Consider the following 15,553-nt stretch of genomic DNA (forward strand, 5'->3'; position numbering starts at 1 on the left):
CAAATCTATTCAAAATTCTAAGTAATTTAGCTTTTTTTTCTAGATGACTCTGGTTGATCTCCTTTGCTCTGCTGCCACCTGCTGGCCGTTTGTGTAATAACTACCATTTCTGCAACCGTTCTTTGCAGTTGAGAGGCTGCATCAAAGCCTTCTGTATGCTCTAGCATTAAAAAAAAAAAAAAAAAAAAAAAGAAAAAAAAAAAAAGACGTATAAATACGTCTTTGGGACACTTAAAACATTAAAAAAAACGTATTTACACATTATTGGGAGCAAATGAGTTAAGTGCCAAACAAGAATGAAATGACTTTTGCAGAACAACTTACATCTGCTTAACATTTACGTCATTTGGTTTTACTTTGCGGCATCGTTTATAACAGCATCTTGCCTGGATTTGTGACATCACGCTGCTTTACGTTAACACATGCGCAATCACGCGCACAATCTCACACACAAGCAAGTCAGACGATGGAGTAGGAAGAAGGTAAAAGAGCGGCTCCCGAAATGGAACACGTTGCATCTTAACTCACAGACAGAGGCACTTTTTTTGGCAAAAAAAAAAAAAAGGCGGTACATCCCTTGTTTGGTTTCATTTTGGTTTCACGAAGCCCGACGTGGAGCATAAAACAGTACCGTAACATCCAAGTTGTGCCACAGGAACGTTCCAGCACCTGACGCGAACACAACAAACCTATATTATAGCCTTGAGAAGAAGAACGAAAAAGAGCACATGACTATCCTACCGATGCGAATCAATAAAGACAATTAATGTGAATCCGGAACAACCAAAGTTAACTGAACATACAGGATTCCTTTGTGCGTGTCAACCCGTACGACAGAAACACCTTGCTGGCGATAGCGCGTTTGATTGCAGATTCTGTCAAACAGAATGTTTATTTTCATATAATTGCATTTGCCACATGCAAATAATGTTAGGTACTGTTGATCTACTACTCTAGCTGCACTACAAAGCTACAGACATAAGAAAGTTGAAACTTTGCACTTTGAAAAATATTTTTTGTTGCTTTTACCGAAAATGTCTGAACTTTATTTTTTTTTGCCTTATAAGAATGTGTAGGCTACTGTGCCTCCTTTGATTACATTTATTATTTTATATTGCAGCACTACTGGATTCATTTGTGACATTCATTAATGTTACTTACAAATAAAGTGTGAACATGTAAGCAAACTATGTTGTATAATTTTTCATGGAAGAACTGCAAATATATCTATATCATTATCGTGATATAAAATGGCCCATCGTGATGGAATTTTTTTCCCATATCGCCCAGCACTAACGCTCATTTTGACTGATGCAACTTCATCGACACGTACAAATGGCCTGAAAGTTGAATCCGCATGGTTGAATCTGATGGAAGGTTTGCGCTTGCCGTCTTGGTCTTCTACTAAAAAAAATACTAAAATAAAATAAATAAATAAATAAATAAAAAAAACTTTTTTTTCTTCGCCACTGGCGGCGGATTCTTAAAAAAAACAAAAAGAAAAACAAACTTGTTTTCACTGGCAGATTTGATGGTGTAAAAAGAAAAAAAAAACCTGGCAGATTATGTCGGTGTTAAAAATAAATAAATAATATTTTAAAAAAATACCCCCCACCAAAAAAAAAAAACACTGGCAGATTATGTCGGTGTTAAAAATGAATAAAAAAAAAAAAACACTGGTGGATTCTGTCGGTCTTAAAAAAACAAAAAACAAAACAAAAGAATAAAAAAAAAAACCTAAGAATTCCCCTACTAGTGGAAACTGGCCTCTGACAATGAAAGAAAGAAAAAAACAATTTTTTATTTTTTTTTTTTAAACTGGCGGAATGGGCTTCCATAGATATTCGTGTTTCAGATAAATGTCAGGATAAACTTAAAATTGCACAGTAACCATTAGACATGAGGTTAATTTGTCCTATAAACTTCTGAAAGTAAATGCCAACCTGTTCAATATTTCAGTACTCTTTGCCCATATTGTTCTTTAACAAGAAGCTGAACGTGGAGAATTCACAACAGGTGTTTGATCCACGAATCGATCAATATATTTCTGATGACGTCCGTATCTTTGCCATTCTGTAACTATTCCAGGCACTTCAAGCTCAGTGGCCACTTGCCTATAAGAACATGTTTGAAGCTGTTTGTTTTTGATCAATTGTTATGTGTTGTCTGAAGTGTGAACAGAATGACGAAGAGGTGTTTAATCCAATTTTCAATTGAATCAAAGAAAAGTGTTGTCCAATTATGGATCAAACACCTCGTGTGAATTTCGACGTTCAGGCCTTTTGTAGAGAAAAGCAAGTTGTGAAAAAAGGACTGAAACTTTGAGTAGTGGGTCATGTTCATTCAAAAGTTTGGAGGTCAAATTAACTTCATGGGTAAAGATTAGTGCATTTAGATTCATCCTGAAGATTTCCAAGATGATGTTTGCCTCAATTGCTTTAAGGCTCAATAATATATTCTACACTTAATGATCAATCAATCAATTATAACTTCCATCCATAGAAAATGTCTTCACCCTTCTTTTACCAGCAAATACAGGTGTCACCCAGCATCCTCAAGCGTGTTGGAGAGGATTTATGAAGTCTGTCGGGTGTCATGTGAGAGCGACACAGATAATAATACCAGTGGAACAAATCTTACCTAGCTGTAGCTCCATGTTGGTAATCTTGTTTTCCGAGGGGAACAGGATCTTGGGCGGCTTGTCGGTCAAAGGGGCTGAAAAGTAGAGGAGACACACTTTAACATCATGAGGGGGAAAAAAAAAAAAAAACGGACAGCAAATCGTTTTCTCAGGATTTGTATTCGACATTTGTCCTGTAGACATTTGCAAAGGCTTTCCAACTGATCTTATCACATTTTTTCCACATTTTCTATACTTCTTATCATATACAGAGTCATAGGGCTCTCTCAGTTGACTTTAGGGGAAAAGCAGGCAATTTTTAAACGGTACAGCCAGGTGAACAAATATATTCCAGAGTGACAACTCTTTTCTTTGTTTTGTTCCTGTTTGGCATCGTTGGACCATTGTCAGAATTATGTAGAAATTGTCATACTAACACAAGCGACAAAGATGGTAGACATGCTTCACTGCGTAAGTGTTCAACTACAAGTTTCTACCTGACAGGTTTAAGTCGTTCACACTCGAGGTTTTGACACAGAGTGTTCAGAATTGATGTTTTTAAAGCTGACGGAGAAGTCAACCCAAACATTTTCTTGAAAATATGTTCTATGCAGTCACACTATTGTGAAAAATGTATAAGAACCAAAATCCACACGTTTTTATCCATCTCACGGGGCGGCCATTTTGACATTGCATGCTGAGGGCTCAAGCAATGACCAATCATGGCTCAGAAACCAGAACAGTGATTGGTCATTACCTGAGGCAAAATGGGTGCCCGTTGAGACAGATAAAAACAGGTGGATTTTACCACTTAAATCATATTCCAACAAAGTAATATTAATCAGAAATTGTGTTTACAGTAGTGGGGCTACATAAAACATATTATTGTAAAGAAAACCTTTGGATTGACTTCCCACTTTATGAAATTTGGTTACTGATATCAATGTGAAGCTTCTGGCAATTTTCACTCTTATTTTAAATAAATAAATAAAGCAAAAATAACTTGTATTTTGTACAAAATCCGATCAAACTCATTTTAAGCATCTAACCCAGTGCTTCTCAATTCATTTTTGTTACATGTCCACCAGGAAGAAGAATACCCCCAACTCTCCGCCACGACTATAAATCGTATTATTTGTCTCTGAAATTGTGAAGTACGCCTCTACAGAGTAGTGACAATGCTACTGCCACCTACTGAAGATAATGAGCAATTAAAATTTATTGTAATATGGCCAAAAAATAAAATAAAATAAAAAAAGTGCCTTGGGGTCAAACACGGCCCCCAATTTGAGAAGGAGTGATCTATCCACAAAGTAGACATCACGGGTCTTGGGAATGATGCTAATTGTACAGAAGCCTGCCTCGAGAGCTGCTGCTTCCGCCGGGAAATGTTGACAACATGGAGCAGTTTCACTGTTGTTAAAAGCAATTGTGTGTTCTGCGAAGAAGGTCGCGCTCTAAAAGAGGCGGGGGGTTAAAAGAACACAAAGGGCTTTCGTTGTAACTACAAGACTGAGCAGTTAAGAGGTGAGTCAAACGAAGTCACATCTGTGTTTAGATTTCGTGTTTCTATCACTGTCCTACCTCGTAGACAGCGAACATTTTTATGCTGCTATATTGCTTTGAGTACACACACATTTGCACTTCAGCGATAAAAAAAAAAAGAGAAGCCTGTATTGAATAAAACAGACGACTCCCGGCAGCATACTTTTCAGGCACATCTAATTATGAAGCGGTGAATTTGCAACGGCAGCGTTTTTCGGCCTTTTTCTCCCTGCCCAAATAAAGATGCTTCCTCTGAGTGTCCTCACAAGCTCTTTCTTCTCCGGACTTATTACCAGACCTCTCTAACAAGCCCTTTGAAAAGTCAGCTCTTTTGGGAAGAAGTCGACAATGCGGCGTTTGCTGGTCTTTGGGGGAAAAAAAAAAAAACAGTACACAACACATGGATCATAGGAGGTGAAATTGATCAGTTAAAGACTTTTTTGTGCATGTGGAAATTGTTCCGAGAGTTCCAAAAAAAAAAAAACAGGCAGCTTAGATATTGAATTTTTTGTCGGTGATGAGCACCTGCTGGTATGTAAAAAGGGACGGTGGAGTCAGGTGATGTCAACGAGAGGGGCAGTCACAGGCTCTTAGGCACAACTGTTTGCACTGTTAATAGGTAATCAGACAGCATACAGATACAGTTTTAATTACACATCAAAGGGGTTTACATCATTACACAATGTGTGATCCTACAGCTAATTAACGCACTGGGCAAACAAATGAGGACAAGCTGTTGAGTGGATAGGAAGGGGGAGGGCGAGTGACCGCTTGACGATCGTTTCAGTAAATAGAAGATATTTAGCACAACTGTCAACAAAATTAGCTCAAGATATTTATCAGGCGTAATAGTTGGCTAGGCCACTTTGATCAGTAAATATTTTGCTGATTATGTTAAATTAATCACATTTCGAAGCAATTCAGTTTTCTGCTTTTGATTTAGTCTCAGTTTGCTGCCGTAACCTTAAGTTGGATTGGGCATAATAATCGATTCATGGAAGGATTGTGTGTAATGTTGATGAATGGCAATTGAAGACCCTTTCATACGGTGTGCTGTGACAAAGTCTTGGCACAGCCAATAGAAGAGATGGTGGCGGAGTGATTTCAGAGTGATAACAGCAAGAGATTTTGTAGTAAAAGCAGCATGCAGGAGAAAATTGAGTTGTTTATTTACTATTTGTATTTGTGGGTGAACAATCTAACACTTCATGAATTTGAACACCTGAGGGTTTGGCCAACTCCCTCCAACTGACTGTTAAACTGCTCCCTGCATAGCCTAAATTATACCTCGAAGTGTTCTTCATGGAGCTGTGGCCAAAACTATGCTCCGTCATTAGAATCAGATGAACCAATTCCACTTTTTTTTTCTTTTTTTTTTGCAGTTTTAGCAGTCGTGATAAGTACCGACAACTTGGCTTATTTTTCGTGATAAGAATTCTCTATCCAATGTCATTTGTGGAGCAAGTCAAGTGCACTTTCTACTAAATATCCAAATACTTACAGTATGCCTATGTAGTGGCAGTAATGACAGTTTTCCCTGCTGCAAGCCAAGCTGAATGTAATTTCACAAGGTGACAGAAATTATCTCTGCTAAATCTGTAAACGTTGTGACAATGGCGCTGATTGTGATTCTATCTTTATGAAGGAAGCTGGCATAAATGGAGCGATAAAGGGGTAGTCTCTGCTCTGAAAACTGTTCAAAATAAGGACTTGATGGGTATTTTTAATCACAAACCCTGAGATATAGCATTGTGAGTTGTCTCTAAATGCAATATACAGTAGCTGGGTGTGCAGGCATCCATGTAGATATGCTAAAAACAGAGGAGGACTATAAGCGGTATGATCAATCATCCACAATCCCATTAGCGCGCAGTGGCGTAAAAACGCTGTGGACTTTCTGGGTGAATTGTTCTGAGTGGCCGACTGGAGGAAAACTGAAAATTAATGAAAGCCTGTAGAGTCTCGGATTTTTCTGCATATTAGAGTTGCATTAGGGTCAACTTTTTGCTAATGTTCTGAGGGTTAAATCAGGGGTGGTCAAATTAAAAGCGGTGAGACAATTGGATCCAGGCTGCCATGCAATTCTGAAAGCAATTAAAGTCACTAGAATTATGACAACTTAGTTACAGAATTGGTTAACGTCAGTGTTGTAAGAATAAAATACATTGTATATTGTACTGTACATGTATTGTACAAGGTTTATGATTGCTGTAATATCTTTGCCAATTTTCATTGTCTGTGTTGCTTTGCCTCAGATAGATAGATATCTTTAGTGTCATGTCTTTCAATTATACACAGCAGTGCACAATGAAACAACAATGTTACATCAGTTCTGCTAAAACCCTGCAAATAAATGAAATAAATGAAATGAGCAGTGATGAAATGAGGGGAAATTGACTAGCGCAAACATACGTACAAGCATGGGCAGATTACCGGTTTGACAGTCTAATTTGGTTTTAAAAAGTCAAGGTTTCAATAACCGCTAATACTGTCCGTCACCGGCAATGAGCACATCTTCTTCTTTTTTTAAGGGACGTCTAAGTAGGGCACAAATATGATTGGCTGCTTGCAGGGTTGACTAAGCCTCCTTGAAGTTAATGTCACTAATAAAGATATATATATATATATATATATATATATATATATATATATATATATATATATATATATATATATATATATATATATATATATTTTTTTTTTTATATATATATATTTTTTTTTTTAACAGTTACGCACAAAGGAGGTGGAGGAAGGGGGCAAGACGAAAGTAATATAACTGCAAACATAGATGCCTTATTAACTCATTCACTCCCAGCCATTTTCATGTTCTATTGCTATCAAAACATGGAACCTACCAAAAAAAAAAAAAAGTGTCTCTTCTTTCATCAGGGAAAAAAAAAAAAAAAGTACCGTATATTTTTTTAGCTGTTTTTATGTTTTGTAGCAATTAGCATTACAATTAGCTAAGTTTCATCATTATTCACAAACCTGTTGAAAATACTGGGGAAAAAGAGCTTGTTGCAACATGGACCTGGTTGATCTCTTATACTTTGCTGCCACCTGCTGGCCGTTTTTTTTTTTATTTATTATTGTAATAAGTACCATCGCTTTAACCACCCGCTTCAGGTCAGAAACTGCATCAAAGCCTTCATACAAAAACTCTAGCATACAAAAACCTAAAAAACGTATAAATACGTTTTTGGGAGTGAATGAGTTAATATGGATTGTCCTAAAAAAAAAAATGATGCCAGCAGGTACAAGTTAGCCGCAACGACAACCTGAATAGCCCGCAGGTCTTCCCTAAAAATAGCTTAGAACTGATGGGAAACTGGTACTTGCTAAGAGGAATTAAAACAAAAGAAGATAGTTAACATTTATTTATTTTTTTACTTAACATGGTAAGAATTTCTTCTGTACCAAATGGTCCATATTTTGTTTAAAAATAATTCAAATTGTGTTCAATGGGGGGAAAAAATGCTGTTTTTATTTACCCTCAATTTTTTAAAGTCATCTTAGAGTTGTAATCAATAGTGTGCTAACATGATGCTGATGTATTTTTAGTTCACAGTTATCCTACGGTCAGAATCTAATATTGGCCCAAGCCTACACATTAGTCCTGTAATTTTACATTGTCCAAATGGAATTTCTGATGTGACAGAAACTAAAGTTGTGATTTGGGTCAGTCAGTGAAAAGTGGTGTGTGGGGGACGAATCAGAGGGTGTTTGACAGTCTGTTGCTATGTGGGATAAATCTAGTGCAGAACCTGGTGGTTTTGCACCGGATTTTGCAGAACCTCTTGCCAGCAGGTTGATGGTGTGGGTGTGTTGGATCCCTTGTGATCACAGTGCTCTGGCCACAAAGTGTTTGTCAGCAATGTCCTTAAAGGGGGTTTGCAGTTTTTAAACTGCCAGTAAGATTTGAATGTAGCCTCACTTCACTCCTAGCCCTCACCAGCATGAACCAGGTGAGAATAAATATGACCTACACCCGCAGGAAATTCATACTGCTAACTGTTGCCATAGGTAACTTCTTAATGTGGTGTGGTGAGTAATACTGGAGTCACAATTTCTCCTTTGTCTTGTTAACGTTGAGGATTCGGGTTGCTAAAGCCACACCACTCCACATTGTCCACGTACCAAAATATGTACTACGTACTGGATGTGGCTTGACAGTCATGGGACATCAAGGTACTCAGGGCAGAACAGGGCTCAAGACGCATCCCTGAGAAGCACCTAAAGCAAACATATGATTGCTGTGTCATGCTTTTCTTCAAGACCTGTTCAGAAAACGGGACGCCACCAATCCTTTGCACACACGCAGCACTCCTTCAAGCCTCAATCTTTGTTTTTTTACTTTGAGGGCCGACGGGCAGAGAGAAACTCTTTCAGATGCGAGCATAGCAATGGACTAATACTTATGCAGTCACAGCGGAGCGGACGTCCACAGCCTCACAGGGCTGCGCTGTCCTTTACTCGGAAATTGCCTTCTCCTCTTGCCTCTTTTCAATCAGCATTGAGGCAAAGACCCTGTGAAGGCTGCTAAGCTCCACTGGAGAAGCGTCATTCCTCCTCAAGCATCTGCCACTATTGTGCCTGTCACTGCTGTCAGCTACTTCCACTACTCCACTGATGATGTCATCGGCACATGCAAAAATATCCTCCGAATATATGGAAAGCCACATCCAACGTTTTTTCACTTTTGAACGGTGGTGAGACTTGATTTACATGAGAAGATTTTTCTGGTATCTGAACTTAGAGTAGAGTATTTACTTTTTTGATTACTTTTTACTTTTACGCCTTAGTACCTATTATTACTTAATGTTAAAATAGGCACATTACTGTTTCCAACCTTTGCCGATGATGACACTACCGAAAAAAGACCTAAATAGAGAGGTAAAGTCATGCATGTTGGAAATATGGTAAGGGACAGTTGTTAGCATTAGCTAATTTAGCATTTTTATTCACTCTTCACATTAGAACAGCTACAGGAATATAGTGCAATGTAACAAATTGTTTATTTTCTTCTTAGTATGAGCATCATGTAAGTAAATAAAAGAAAATATTTTTTACACAAGTATCTGCATTTCTACTCAATAGGAAGCATCTGGATTTACAGGCCGCTTAATTAACAACAACAGTTTTGCAATCATATTTAAACATATTTCAAAATTAATGCCTGGCAGTGTCACTCAAAATGAAGTACTGTATTACAACCAAGGTGAGACTTTCTCTTGGCACAAACTTAAAAAGGCTCTTTCACAATAACTCAGCATCAATTAAGTGTCATCTTAAGTCAGGCTTCAATAGGGCACAAAAACAAACGCTCCCTCCCACACATTATGCGCCATTATGCGGCGATCCTCATTGAGCAGGCAGCCACGGTGAGTCTTGATGAGTTTATTTACACACTCTGCTAGGATTATATTTAAGGCAGGTTGATGGAATGCGGTAAGTGTGCGCAATAAGAGGTACAATTAAGCAGTCTGCAGATGTGAGGAGGGTTTGGAATAAACACACAGCCGGCAGTTTTGGAGAACAATGGAACACTTAAATGCTGCACTCAAGTAATTCATCCTCAATCATATTAACTGGCCGTTTTACGTGGGGGAAAAAAAGTGACAGGCACAAAACTCAACCACATGCTCTCACTCTTAACCGACGGGTGGGCTTTGTCTCCCTGTTTTAACAAATACTCAAAACCTGGCGATGAAATTTCATTTTTAGTTTGCTACTTAATCGTTTTGCAGAGGTCGCTTGTTCGAAAGAATTTGTGCAACACAATCATTTCTCCACCAAAGCCAGATATAATGAGACTATGCTCATGATGCTATTTCTTTATAGCAACTTTGGGAGGTATAGTACCTGCTGGCCAACAAAGAAGAGAAAGAACAGGAAAAAAAAGGTTTAAAAAACATTTGTAATGGGCATGAATTCAACACGGAGTTTCATTATTGCCGGGCTCTTTGTCACTTTACAGTTTCTTTACCATCAACCCTTTCTAACTTCAACATTTTTACCATCACAAAAATTCTTAGATGAAACTATAATTTTCTGTGAAAAAAAATCCAATAGAAATGTAATTATACATTATTATTATTATTATTATTATTATTATTATTATTATTATTATTATTAACACATTTACCATTATTTTATATATATATATTTTTTAGTTTCTTTGCATTTCCTGATTTTATAAATTTCCTAAATTTCTGATTCATTTTACATTTCAGTTCAGCGTCAGTTTTTCAGCATTTGGATATTTTCTACATTGCCCTAAATCTAAATCTCTTTTGAAATGTTCTGAACTCCTTTTCCCATTTCAGTTTCCTACTATTTAGAATGCTACTGTAATTAATGATGATGCCTGCAGTGGTTGTAACCATGTATTGCACTCCGTCACCTCAATTGCTTTGAGATAAGATCATAATCAACAATCAATTCCACACAAATGACAGAAATTGTCATGATCAACTACAGTCATCCATAATCATAATGATAAAAAATGTTGTTGTGGTTAGACTACTGTGAGCCATGAAAGGACAACTGTGCAATTGATTTGAATGAAATGAGTAATTACATGCACAGCCTGCATAGTAGCACACAAAGTGGTTGTCGCTGCTCATTTGCACAACGCAACAACGCACATTTTTGGTTGAGTCTGTGGGGATCTGTGACACATATGACGAAATAAGGTTGCACCATCCCAGCCTTACAGTGACAGATGATCAAACCTGATCGATGGCAAAAAAAGGTGCATGTGTGCATATATACACCACACGGGGGAAACATATTCAAACGTTCCCAAGTGTGCTTTATGTGTGAGTATGCGTAGTCATGCATGTAAATGTAATATAATTTCGGCGTAGGGCATGGAAAGGGAGACAAAGAGGAGGAAGGTGTGAGGAAAAAAAAAAAGCATACGCTGCTCATTAGAGGTTAGCTTGTGAAGGCACATGAAAAGGAGCTTGTATGTGGGCAATGCTTGTGATGTTCAAGTGCATTGGAATCAATGGGATGGCCTTATGGGAATTATGACAAGCTTCTTTGAGGTCGCTTGGTAATGTGCATAGAAAAAGGGGTTGGCGGGGTTCCACAACAGAGAGTAACAAGCCAGTGGACAACCAATAGAGAAGGCAACAATTGACCCCGGACCTCACCTTGAATGTGCTTTCTTCTAGGTAACCAGCAAAAAAATATGAAAACATAAAGGTGAGAGAAATATGTTTACCTCATACAGATATTGTTCTCTTTCAATTTTTTGATACAGAAATCCATCCATCCATCCATCCATCCATCCATCCATCCATTGTCTTGACCGCTTATTCCTCACAAGGGTCGTGGGGGGTGCTGGAGCCCATCTCAGCTAGCTTTGGGCAGTAGGCGGGGTACACCCCGGACTGGTTGCCAGCCACTCGCAGTGATACAGAAATGTTTATAGTAATTTCTAGAGTTATTTGAAGGTAGATATATTACCATACAGTTAAAAAGTGTATAATACACTGATTCATACATTTGCGTAATTTTTCTGCCACTAGGTAGCATACACATTTCATGTTAAACATTGGTGGCAGGAGCAGTACATTTTTCTTTTCAAATTAAATGTCATGACTGGGTCATGCCAGGGTTAAGTTTAGGTCATGCAAGGGTTATGTTTGGGTCATGGCCGTGTGGTCAAGTGTCTGTTTTAAACTGATGTAACCGGCATCTAGTTTCAACTGGTCTTAAGCTATGTGATGTCAGGAGCTATGTGCTGTCAAGATCTTTAATCCCGTTATCTGATCAACAGCCAATCAGATAATTCCATGTCAGTCCTGTTACCCACATGTCTAGCCACAGCCAATCTGATCGATTCACTGTCTATATAAACCTAACTGAGAAGTGTGTGTTTTGTCGGATTATTCCTCTGTCCAGCTGGCTACCTGCTCCTCTTTTCCGCGATTCCTTCTTGTTGTTTTTGGTCAAGTCAAGTTAGTTCCACGCCTCGAATAAAGTGTTAAATTCTTATTTGTGTCTGCGCTCTTGAGATCCAAATCCAGAACAGAACATTAAAAGTAAATTCATTACAACATGAATCAACTTGTAAAAAAATTACAACCAACACCCAGTCCCTTCAAATAGATTTATTACTATTATAATGGTTATCGCAAATGTTACAGCAGGGGTATCAAACATATGGCCTGCGGGCCGGATTAGGCCCGCAAAGGGATTTAATCCTGGCCCCAAGATAATCTTGTTTTATTTTATTTTGTTTTGTATTATTTATTTATAATACCTTTATTTTGTTTAACTTTATTTTTTTTTTTTTAAAAAGCCCTGTGCTGCGACTCTAGGAGCTCTGTTTTCAAGGACAAGCGAATGTGCGCTCAGTGTAAAAAAAAAACAAAAAAAACAAAAAAAAACTTCAACTCTCAGTGTAGCGGTTCGAGTGTGAAGCGATTGGGTGAGAGAGTCAGCACCTCCTAATCTGAGACCATGGTCTTCAGTTGGAAAATTGTGGAGTGCCCTCTCCGGGTCAGGGATGAGATCGTGCCCCAAATAAGTTCTAGTATCTTGAGGTCTTGTTCACAAGAGAGGGAAAACTGGAGCAGGAGCTCGACGGGCAGATTTTACAGCATCTGTAGTGGTTTGAGCCAGAAGGCGAAGGTCTCCATTTACCGGTCCATCTCGGTTACCACCCTTACCTACGGTCACGAGCTGTGTCGTGACCAAAAGAACAAGATCAGGGATACAAGCGGTGGAAATTAGTTTTCAGAGTGTCCCTTAGAGATAAGGTGAGAAGCTTGGTCATCCGGAAGGGGCTTAGAGTAGAGCCGCTACTCTTCCGCATTGAGAGGAGCCAAATGAGGTGGTTCGGGTATTTGGCTAGGATGCCTCCTGGGTGCCTCCCTGGTGAGGCATCCTTCATTGGGAGGAGGCTCCGGGGACAACCCAGGACACGCTGGAAAGACTATGTCTAGGCTTTCCTGCTAAAGTTACCCCCCACTACCCCCTCTTGGAAGAAAATGGGAGGATTGGATGGATAAAAAATGCAGTCATTAACTCACAAGCAACCAAACATACGTCAATGAATCACCTCCTTGGCAGAGGTAACATAGATGAGTTGAAAACGAGTGACAACAGAGAGGACAGAAGTATCTTGAAGAGGAGATCCGTGCCAAGTACACATTGTTGCTTGTCGCCTGTAGACATACAATGCTGACGTTGCCTTGGTAACACTGTGATAGATGTGCCATATTTTTCACCTGTCTCTGGATATTAGTATTCTCTTATTCGGCTCAGTTGTGTCCCCTTGTCTGCACCTCGTAGCGTTTGATCTCACTTCATCTCAAAAGAATACCTTTTTTTTTTTTCCCCCCCACGTTTTGGACTCGCCGAAAAGGCACTGCCGACTACCTTTTCACCCCATTCTCTCTTTCCCCCGCAGTAAACTTCGCCACTTCTTTTCTTCGCTTTTCTTTTTCTGCTTTCTACTCCACTCACGTGCTTTTACTTGCCCTTTGTATGTGCGTGTGTCTTTCCAGGATGTTATCGCTGTGAACTTCCTCAAAGGTTACAAACACTGTCCTTCCATTAAAGGCTTGGCGTGTACATCATCAAAAATGCACAGTGAAGACTTAGTCACGAATGCTCATATTTCACACAGCTTATTCAATGCACGCATTGATGAACACATTGGCATATACAGTGAGTATATACCACCATAGCGAAAGCACATACAAAAAGACTGGTTTCACATTGCAGTTGGAAGGAAGCAATACTGTAATAGTCCATGTATTCTAACTGATCCGTTGTCGACATCAAAATACATTTATAACGTATAAATACCTGAAATAACAAATGTCCACACAGTACGCAAATGTCAACATTAGTCTGCGACAACAAAGGAGTAAACAGCAATTCATTATAAAAGCGTAAATGTTATGTAGTATTTTGTTGCCCTGGAGTTGGTTGAAAGTCATGCAACCTCATTACCGCGTTATTCCGCTGGCCAGAATATGCAATCCTTTTCCTTAATAAATGTTTTGTGCCCTTCTAATTTTGCACATTTAGGGTTAGGTCTATTCTTACTTACTACATTGGAAGATGCAGAGGCCCTTGATTTACGATGGAGTTCTGTTCCTACTAGTGTTGTTCCGATACCGATACTGGTATCGGCAGAGGTGCCGATACTGCATTAAAACAGTGGTATCGGTATCGGTGACTACTCACAAGTAACATGCCGATACCATTAATTCCAACGCTAATATAGGATTTTGGATGCAGCATCTTGCGTCTTGCTGGTGCACGACATTCACTGGTATGTGACATGTTCACTGCATGCCGATCTAAGATATCCTATTGGCCCTTGAATGCTCTGAACCAATAGCAGGACAGCTTTTTCATGTTGAGGAAAAAAAAACAACGTTAGTATCGGTAGAGTATCGGTATCGGCCGATACTGCAAAGCTGGGTATCGGTATCGGGGGCCAAAAAACGGTATCGGAACAACACTAGCTCCTACGGTGGCAACGTAACCCAGATTTGTATAAAAGTTGAAATCCACTAACCGCTAATTACTTTAAATACTTATAGGACATGGTATTTTAAAAAAGAACAAAAAGCTATCTACAGTGGTAACTGAGCATGCTTTCTTCTGCCCTGTGACAACATAGAAGTATATTGGAAGTAGCATATTAGAAGTACAAACTAGTTCCTGTACGTAACCTCAAAATGTTGGTACTGTCCCAAGACCCCCATGCATGTATTATTGTATTTGGCCTGATTCTAAACTAAGCATATCTAATTCAATTAATGTTTTCTCCTTAAGTGACCCATATCAGAACTGTGCCACATGGAACATCCATCCATCCATCCATCCATCCATCCATCCATCCATCCATCCATCCATCCATCCATGTCCTCTCTGGGGTTGTAGCGAGATGACTTTGGACGAGAGAAGAGAAGAGAAGAGAAGAGAAGAGAAGAGAAGAGAAGAGAAGAGAAGAGAAGAGAAGAGAAAGAAAGAAAGAAAGAAAGAAAGAAAGAAAGAAAGAAAGAAAGAAAGAAAGAAAGAAAGAAAAACACAGCAAATAAACATGAATGTTTATCAAAGACAGTCTACTCCCATTAAGGCCTCACTAATTTTGTGTGATTTTTACTAAAGCTCCAACATGCACATTCCATACACAGGAATGTTGGCGACGATTCCAATTCTGCACCTCAGAACTGGTACGCCAAATCATGCACTATGTTTGATAAAATATGTTGTTTTCACATACAATTCTCTTGATTATTAGTGCCTCTGCTCATTATGCGAAAGTGCTAGCTGCATTAAATATCTCCAAAAGAAAATATGGCAATACTGTCATTTTTAAGGCGAAACAAATTTAAGAGATTTTAAGGA

General features: G+C 38.7%; 1 protein-coding gene across 4 annotated transcripts in view; it reads right to left on the reverse strand.

Annotated features, from left to right (window-relative positions):
• il1rapl1a (interleukin 1 receptor accessory protein-like 1a) overlaps positions 1-15,553 on the reverse strand; it is a 287,392-nt gene that overhangs the window by 79,035 nt on the left and 192,804 nt on the right. For all 4 annotated transcript variants that reach the window (XM_077536446.1, XM_077536448.1, XM_077536445.1 and 1 more), the window contains exon 6: positions 2,641-2,715. In XM_077536446.1, coding sequence (XP_077392572.1) covers positions 2,641-2,715 — 75 coding nt within the window. The remainder of the gene's footprint in view (positions 1-2,640; positions 2,716-15,553) is intronic.

The sequence above is a fragment of the Festucalex cinctus genome, chromosome 11 (assembly GCF_051991245.1).
Source record: "Festucalex cinctus isolate MCC-2025b chromosome 11, RoL_Fcin_1.0, whole genome shotgun sequence".
Lineage (NCBI taxonomy): Eukaryota > Metazoa > Chordata > Actinopteri > Syngnathiformes > Syngnathidae > Festucalex > Festucalex cinctus.